Source organism: Cariama cristata, unplaced genomic scaffold, assembly GCF_000690535.1.
Source record: "Cariama cristata isolate BGI_N322 unplaced genomic scaffold, ASM69053v1 scaffold36499, whole genome shotgun sequence".
Classification (NCBI taxonomy): Eukaryota; Metazoa; Chordata; class Aves; order Cariamiformes; family Cariamidae; genus Cariama; species Cariama cristata.
The window spans coordinates 364-9306 of record NW_009635815.1 but is presented as its reverse complement, the minus strand read 5'-3'; the positions used below and the strand labels follow the sequence as shown (position 1 = coordinate 9306).

The following is an 8943-nucleotide window of genomic DNA, read 5'->3' as shown; positions in this document are numbered from 1 at the left end:
TGCTCTCCTTTCCCCCTCACCAGGTCTGCAGCGCTCTCTGACCCCGACTGTAAGACCCCACTCTTTCGCTCCTAACAAAGTTGCCTAGTTTTACTGTGTGATGTTTTTCTTGGATGGGACTTTGCTGGGTGTACTTTACACATATGACATTTTTTCCCACAGGTTCTAGAGAGAACATATCTCCTAGTGCTGCCAAACATGAAAGCTCTCAGTTACAGACTAAAACCTGCTCTGATCTTGGAACAGAGAAGAAAACATCTGTCATATTTAAACATGTTCCCGAATTCTCCAGTAATGAGGTTAGCCTGCAGGACAGCTCACAGGCAGAAAGCATGCAGGCTAGCCAGGAAAACCTGTGCTGTGGAATCGTTAGGCCTGCCCCTGAGGAGAAGAAACTCCAAACCTCCAGAAGCTTGATGAAGCTGAGGAGACGGACGAAGGCTCTGGTATCGGAGGAAAGGGAATCAGTGCGCGATGTGCATCTAATCAATGCTGATGAAACGGTGAAAAATCAAATTGCCAGTACGGAGGAACTTCGGTCACCAGTCTTCAGGCGAAGCAGTCTCTCGAACACTGAGGAAAACACTCAAAGAGCATCCAGACAAGCACTTCTGCAGAGAGAAGAAAACAGTTTCATTCCTTCCGATGCAGCGTTCAGAATTGTACAAAACACTCTTGAAGACAGTGTCCCTCCAGGAGTGCCTGAGCTGTTCCCGTGTGCGCTGAGGGACAACAGTGATGTCTGGCAGCCGGAGTCCCCAGATGCTGTGGCCATGACCAATAACTGTGAGCCTGCACGGTCATGTTCAGAGAAGGGTGACTCTGTTTTACTTGACACCAGTGGTGATGGAGGAAAAGAATCCTCCAGTATAAGAGAACAAACGGACGATGAGAGTATGTGTGAAGATCAGGGAGAACTACGTAGGCTCTTGGATTTCATGTCAGAAAATGAAGTATTGCCTGCTGATGGAAATAACACTATAACTAATGAGAGCAAGAGCCATGAAGGAAATCAAAGTGACACTAATAGCTTAAATCCCTTTCCTACAGATCTTGCTCTGGGCAATGTTGAAGAACTGTTGGAGAATCAACAGCTTGAAATTCAGTCAAGACTTTCTGATCCAGAAGAGGTGACAGCTCCTGAAAGCACACTGAACTCTTGCACGGTGGTTGAAGGGCTTCTCTTTCCGGTTGAATACTACATCAGGACAACTCGACGCATGTCTAATTGCCAGAGGAAAGTGGACCTTGATGCTGTAATTCTCAGCCAGCTGGGCAGAAGCAAGAAAGGTCAGCGAAGTAAGTGCAAGCAGAAAGATGCAAATTCAGGTCGGCCCTCCCAAGAAGGAGTTGAAAATGATTTGGAGTCAGGGATTGTGCCATTCCCTTTTCTTGGTGCAGAAAACGATCCAGCAAATTCAAGCAGTCCTCAGAAGTCTCTTCCTGCATCCAGTGGTAGTAGCACTTCACTTGGATCGATTTCTCAAAACAGTATCACCAGCAGAAAGCGAGATCAGAGACGATCACAGAAGAAACAAAAGGGAAGAAGAAAGTCTACGTGCAACCCCCCTGTGCATCAAGTGTCACAGGAACTTATAGAGAGTTTGGATCTCAAAGCAACAAAGGAAAGCAACAGTCTGCTGTCAAATGAGTGTCAGAGTGAAAAGGAAAACTGTGATGCTAATCTTAAAAAATCATCAGATGAGAGAAGGTTGTCTGCTGCTGCAGCTCTTGGGTCTGGAGAGACTGAAGTGACTGGCACTATACAGCCAACGAGTGCTGATCCTCCTCCTGGAGAAAGCCAAGCGCTTGGCAAATGTCATAAGACTCTGTTAGACCAGGTTCAAAATCCACTTCAGAACAGCGATTCTTTGAACCCAGGGAATGAAACTTTTGCAAGCCATACAAGAGATCTGGAAGCCAACTTTACTGTGTGTCAGGCTGATAAACATCCAGTGGAGCACGGGAAGAATCAGCACGTGCAAGGAGCCTGCAGGGCTGAGCAGCATCTAGCGATGAATGTCCCCCCACGCCGCTCCCTGCGTTCCTCTGCAAGACAGAGAGCCAGTGAAGTCTCAAAAGGTACTTTGTCAAATATAAGCACTCCCTAAAACTACAGCCCAAGAGCAAGGCACAGAAACGTCCCACTGAGTCCATGCACTGCTGATCATGCCCTGCCATTTTTTTTAATTCAAGAAAATATCTGATCTGTGTTAACTATTCTTTTTTTTTTTAAATGAGAGAGATTTAAAAAAAATATTTAGATCATTGTGGTGCCCGTGTTCCTTGAATAATTCCAGAAACTTCTGCTTCAGCACAGTGACGGGGAGTGAACAGCAGTGCATGGGTGAGGAGCAGGGCTGAGAACTTCTTAAGCTGCCTTTGCTGTTGGAGGAATTGTGAAAGTGGACCTGATTTTCCAGCAAATGGATGTAAATCTGTTTCTTCAACTAAGTCTGCATATTAATGATTTTTTTTTTTTTTTTAGTGCTGACAAGTGTGAAACACAGAGTAGCATTACAGTCTGAGGGTCTGTGAATACTGTGAAAAGAGAAAGTTGGGAGAAAACCGAACAAAACAAACTGACCAAGCACTCGGTCAATTCTGGCAGTCTTTGGCAATGACATTTTAGCTAAAGGCTTAATGCAGGGCGATTGCAGAGTGTAATATCTTTCCAGAAAAGTGCCACTTCCACGTGTTAAGATGGATATGGCTTTTTTTTTTTTTTAAATTGATTAGAGTGACACTCTGAATGAGAGATTCTGAAAAGGCTAGTTGCTCGTTATTTTATGAGGTGATGTTCTCTCTTGTATTCTTGTGTTTTTCTTTGTCTAGATAAGAGCAGAAGAGGACGTAGCTATCCAACAGGTTCAGAGAGTCCTGCTTCTCTCGGCCTCCCTGCTGCGGACCCTGATACTTGCAGCCCTCTCTTCTCCTTCCGCAGTCTCCAGTGGCTGGCCCCCAGACTGGGTATCAGAGACTTTCACTTACCGGATGAGGAATTTGGACTACTAAAACTTGAGAAATTAGAATCTTCACCTGTGAATGACTTGGAGGTTTTTGTTCCTAGTGTGTTTGTAGATGGTGTGGCTTCAGCGGACACACAAGATGCACAAATCAATCCAGAAGAAAAAAGTTGTGAAAGTAATTTGATTTCACCTTTCAAAAATGGATTGCCCAAGTTACCTCACGTAGAAAGCCCAGCTTCCAAGAAGGAACTTTCCACCCATGAGTTGCTGTTTACTCCCACGGGGACTGTCTTAGCTGGTGCTCGCACTCAGCCTAAGTCTCAGATTTCCTCATCTGTTTTCCCTGTTGTGGGTGCAACCCCAGCTGTTTTACCATCAGTAGGCAGTGAGATCTTCCCCAATACACCTTCTGTACCTCCCTCGCAAGCGAGCCTGCGTTCCTCCAAAGGTGCATCTGCCCAGGTCGTGGATGATGGGGAATGCAAAGACTCTGCCATTCCACTGCAAATGGACAACTGTGGTGCAGCATCTGCTAGAAAAGAGGAGGAACAAGGTACGACGTTTCCTTTAGAAGCTGCAAGAGGTCCCAATAACAAATTTAATGAGGCTGTGGCCTTGGAGAAGCATCAGCAGTCAGAGAGCAAACAGCAGAGATCCTGCAGAGCTTCTGCTGGACAGGTAACAAGCTGGCCTCTTTGCCAGGGGTACTGAGCCAGTGGTTTTGTGGGTGAATCCCCTTTTCCAGAGTCTCACCTGACTTCAGGGGAAAGACCTGGCATGCTAGCCCTGCATGCTGTCTTTTAGCTGACTTAGTAAACGTTTGGTTTTCATCTGTTGCCTAAGGTCTTTTGACCTCAAGAGCAAATTCTTTAAAATCCTGCTTGATGAAACCGGAGAGGTGGGTTTCAATGCTTATGGCAGGGTGCATGTCTGAAACGTGAATATGAACAAAAAGTTTCTAGTACCCACATAGTGTTGGTCTACCTTAAGGAAAATTTTCAGTTAGGATTTGGTAAAGGAGATTAAATGACTTGCATGTGGGATGGGTACTGAGAGAATGACTTGTCTCTGAAAGCTGAGAGATGCGAAGTGGTGGTAAAAGGTAATTTTCAGGTGAAACCAGGAAATAACCTGTCTGAGATTTCTGGTTTTTCAAAGACATGCAAGTACAAAAAGAGGTGCTCCTACCATAGCTCTCCAGCAACAGCATGCAGAGTGAATTCACGCTTCTGCCTCATTCTTGCAGGTGCTGAATGTAATTTCAAAGTTGAATTATCCTCATTCTTTACTTGTTTGTGCAGAAAAAAGGTGTAGCAGAACAGTTGACTCCAGTACTGCTTGATGGCCTGAGAGAAGAGAGCTTGCAGCTTGTATCAAAGCTAAAGGTGGGATAACATCGCGTAACTGTCTGCTGAGTCAGTAGCAGCTCTTTAATACCAAGTTTAACAAAAGTGCAATAAAAAATGCAGAACGGGTAGCTGAACAAAATAGATTGCTGTCTAATTGATCAATTCTGTCTTCACTTGCGGTAAGCATGCTGAAAGGTTAGATGGCTGTACATCTCCTTTTGACTGATGATTTCAGTGTTTGTTTCTGAATAATGAATGTCTAAACACATGCAAATGTCTTAACAAACAGAACTGCTGCATTTTTCTTCAGCCCCAGGTAAAATGATCTCAGCCCTCATACCCCTGTTGCCTGCCCTGTCGCTTCTGTGGCCTCCTGTCACCATTTCAGGCACTAACTAACCCAGTAAAGAGCAAATTTTGCGGGGGACTACAGCCCTGCCAAATGCACGTGTTGATGTTCATACCCTTCTGGAACGGAGCCTTGATTGCACATGCCATGGCCAAGGCAAATCTTGCCCAGGACTGTTTGCACAGCTGAGCCGTGGGCTGCTCTTCCTGCAGAGATGTCCTTTCACTGCCCGCTCTCTCACAGCGAGTAGAGAAGGGTTGGCGGCCAAGGAAGCAACATCTGTGGGAAAGCCTGTGAACTTGATAGGGGCTGGGTCACCTCTAGCCTTTCCAAACCAAACTGCAAAGTTTTGCTCAAGAAGGAAGCCTGGGGGGCTAGCATAACCACCCAACAATAATATGGCTGAAGCTGGAAACTTTTTTACAAGGAAGAGAAGGCCCTTGCGTTGTTCAGTTTTAAACTCAGTCTGTGCTATGCAAGTCCTGTCTCCCGTTTGTGCAACAAGGGAAGCAAGTGCAAGACTGCAGGCAGGTGGCACTCGGGCTTTGTTGTGGCTGTGCCGTGCTACCCCCAGTCCTGTCCCAGTTTTGGACTCTGCTGGGTCCCTGTCGTTCCAAGTGACAAGTGATTTTGGTGAAGTGAACCCATATATTTGCTGCTCTGAGGGTGAAACCCACCAGGCTTGTTTTCCTTGGTTCCTTACTGGCACTTTACTCAAAATTAAACATCGTAATTGTTAAGTTTTAGCCTCAAATTCTCATCACACTGAATATCAAGCATTTTTCTCAGGCTGAACCTCCAGGTTAGATAACCATGTCTATCAGAAGAAAACCAGCACTGTTTTTTTGGACAGGTTTCATCAGGTTCCTGCGCTGTGGATGTGAGTACCATGTGGTGGGAAGCAGCTGGCTGCAGAGAGCTGTGTGTGGTGACTGCTTGTGAGAGTTCTGTCTCCCTGTGGAAACCTCTGGCATCCGACCACTGGGCAAAGGTCTATACTTGGCAGCTCGGAGAGGTATGAACACAATCCTTATTTCTAGAATTTAGGGCAACTTTCCTCCCAAGATATGACGAGTTTGCAGTCTTGGGTGCATGGTAAGTTCTTTAGGTGACATAAATTTTTCATTCCATCAGGCAACAGAGGAGAATGATTTGCACTGTTGATGGAGAAGGCCAGTAGCTTGTATGGTCGCATGTCATCTGCTGGAATTTGGTACTTTGTATACTGAATGGTGGCTGCACTTCAGCCACTGGCTTATGCTCTCCCCTTAAGCTCCCTGGAGACATTTTTTGTCTCTCCTAGCAACACGGATTGTTTAACTAGGTAAACAGTCAGCAGAGAGGTCAGCTGTTAATCTAAGAGTGCTTCTTCAGAGGGATCTGAAAATTAGTTCTGCTCCATGTCATTTTACTGGAAACGCTCTAGAGAATGGGAATAAAGTCAAAGGGACATTGTGGGTGACTCGGAATTCTTGTTTTGCCATCCTAGATTCCTGTAATACAGATTGTTCCTCTGCCGGACACCTGTAATCTCGTGTGTATAGCGTTGGGAGATTTGGAGATTGGAGAAATAAGGTTTTGTATTTATTTCTTACTAGCACTTTGCACCCTGAATAGCTGCAGCTTAACTCTCCCCTTGTGTAGTGGTTGAAATTCTCTCTTACTAATGTGTCACTTTCTCAGTTGCTTTAACAGTTGGATAATATGGAAAGGATTTCTAAAAATCAACTATAAAGCCTCGCTTATTCGCCCCTAGAGGTGGTAGACTGTTTAAACATATGGTTATTTTTATGTGCTGTGGCATGTTTGAGTTATGCTTCCTTCTGTCATTATGTGTACTTTTCTCTTAATTTAGGCTCTTGCTTTATTCTTCTGAGAATGACTCATTCAAGCAGTCACTGGTAAAAACTGGAAATATAAAAGCTGCCCTCGGGCTAAGGGGTAGGAGGCTGGTCAACAGCAGCAGGACTGTGCAAGAGCAGCAAGTGGAAGTGGTTTCGCTTTCAGAGACGGGAAGGTGAGTCTGCTGGTTTTGGGGTGGTCTCAGCGTGTCCGGTAGAAGAAAAGTAGGGAAACATCTCAGATGTAGAAAAGTGTTGGCTTCCTCTTTCTGGAGACGTGCTGAGTAGAGAACACATTATTTTGACTGCTTTTTCTCACTTGCTAATCTGCTATTCAGGAGCAAGGACGGACAGACTTTGATGCCTCCCGAAGAAACGGTTTTAGCTTTTGCTGAAGTTGAAGGAATGAGAGAGGCCTTGGTTGGCACCACTGCAGTGAACGGCGTTGTTGTTTGGTCAGTGTTTCCTTTGCAATTAAATGATTTAGCAGACGTTATATAGGCTGTTGGTTGGCTGCTGGTTTGCCTGTGAAATGGTAATTGTCAAAGGGCCTACAGTCTGGTGCTTTATACAGTCAGATAGATAGTGAATGAACTATGCCGCTATAATTCCACTTGCTTTTGCATCATATTCATTACATCTCTTTCTGGGGCCTCTTGTCTTGTCTTAGTTTGGTTTACATGAAACCAAAACTGTGTCCGTCTTGCATAGTGGTGCAACTGTGGTTAGAAAATAACAGATAGAGGATGGAAATGCAGTCAGAATTTGTATTTTCACCAACTGCAGGAATCTGAAAACAGGCCAGCTGCTGAAGAAGATGCACGTTGGTTATTCCTACCCAGCTTCAGTCTGCCATCAAGCGTATTCCGACTCTGTACGTGCGTGACATTGATATGTGGTTTATGCGTGGACTCCGGTGACTAACTGTGGTGGGGACTTAAAGGATTAGGGTTTTTAGAGTGGATTGAAATATCAGCTCTATTTAGATACACTGAAGATATTTCAAAGGAAAATAGGTTAACTAGGAGAAATAAGCCACACTGGCTACCTCAAATTCTTGGCTTTCTGCATTGTACTAATAAAAAGAGTAATGCGTTAAAGAGTATTCCAAAGCAGCAGCATCTTGCGTGTGGGAAGCAGAAGTGCTGTTGCCCAGTACTGGTGCTTTGTAAGTCTCTTCCATTTCACAAGCCGGTAGCTGCCAGCCTGGTGGTGGCACACTGCCATTGTCGGAAAACCGATGTGAAGTGGTTATTATTTACACATGCCCCTGAGGATACCGACTCCTTAAAACCAGGATTCGTACTAATGATTTTTTCGCACTTGCTTCTACCTGTGCTATAATTCCAGATGGATTTTTGTAGTTTATCAAGGATTTGATTGTTTTCAGTGGGCGTTTAACCTTTTGGGACAAGAATGTCTTTTCCGATAATGATGGCTTGAGTCAGACTGTTTGGGACTTCTTCAGAATCTCTCTCCGAGGGTATTTCACGCTGGCCTGTGGCCGTTCTGAGAGCCACTGTTTTCAGCTGTTTGTGTGGCATTCTTGTTAAATTTTAAGCTCCTAGGGAGTAAAATGAGGCCCAGAAATTTTACTTTAAATGTCACCTCATCCTACAGCAAGTTTAGCTTTTTCAGACAGATAAGTGCATAAATCCGTTGGGTCACTGAGCTGTGTCATTCTGCTGTATTGCATCAGCCCTTATCAGTCAGCAGCTGCTTTGGGTTTTTATCTAATTTGATAAGGAAAGTAAATTATTTCTATTTTATTCAGTAAAAATAATGCATCACTGTCCATGGGGCTTTGATTATAGAGAGAATGTGGCAATTAATTTTTGGAAAATTCTTTGTGTTTTTTCCCTTCTTGCTGTTGTTTTTAGTGATGTATTTTTCCTCTGTGTATCAGGGCCTTCTGTTTGTTGTTTTAAGTCATCCACATGCCAAAGAGAGCGAGTCCTGTGGAAATCCCGTGTTCTGCGTGATAGCGTTCAACCCCAAAACAGCCAGGAGCAGGGGAGTGATGTTCTCCTCCCTCCCACCTGGGCATGCTGGAAGGCAAGTACCTCGGGGATGCTGCATGCTGGCTTCATGACTCCTTCGAGGCGGTTTTGGGGGGAGAATCACTTTACGAGCTGAGTGGCACTGCTGGCAAGGATCCATTTGCCATCTTGCCGGTGATAAGCGGGCTGCATCCGTCCCTGCCGTTTGTCCTGCGCATAGGCTGGAATGGGGCGAGGGTGTTGGCTGTTTCCTGCCCGCTTCCTGCGCCGGTCTGTGCGCTGACCTCTGAGCTCCCGGCGTCACTGCGCGGCAAGGGCTCTGCTCACCAGAGCTCAGCTGGCAAACGGGAGCATTCATCTTCTGCGTGCTTATGCTTTTGTCCTTTCTCCCCCTACAAAGTGATTGTGGAAATGCTGTAACTGGGTTCACCAGGC

At 45.3% G+C, this 8943-nt stretch overlaps 1 protein-coding gene across 1 annotated transcript; it reads left to right on the top strand.

Moving 5' to 3' along the window:
- Positions 1-162: 162 nt before the first annotated feature.
- Positions 163-8600, top strand: PALB2 (partner and localizer of BRCA2; the record flags this gene model as incomplete). The annotated part of the gene is made up of 9 exons (XM_009707686.1): positions 163-2089; positions 2843-3647; positions 4271-4354; positions 5521-5682; positions 6157-6242; positions 6523-6684; positions 6847-6963; positions 7295-7382; positions 8415-8600. Coding segments are annotated over 9 exons (3617 nt in total), but the record flags the coding sequence as incomplete, so codon positions are not given.
- Between the last annotated feature and the right edge of the window lie 343 nt (positions 8601-8943).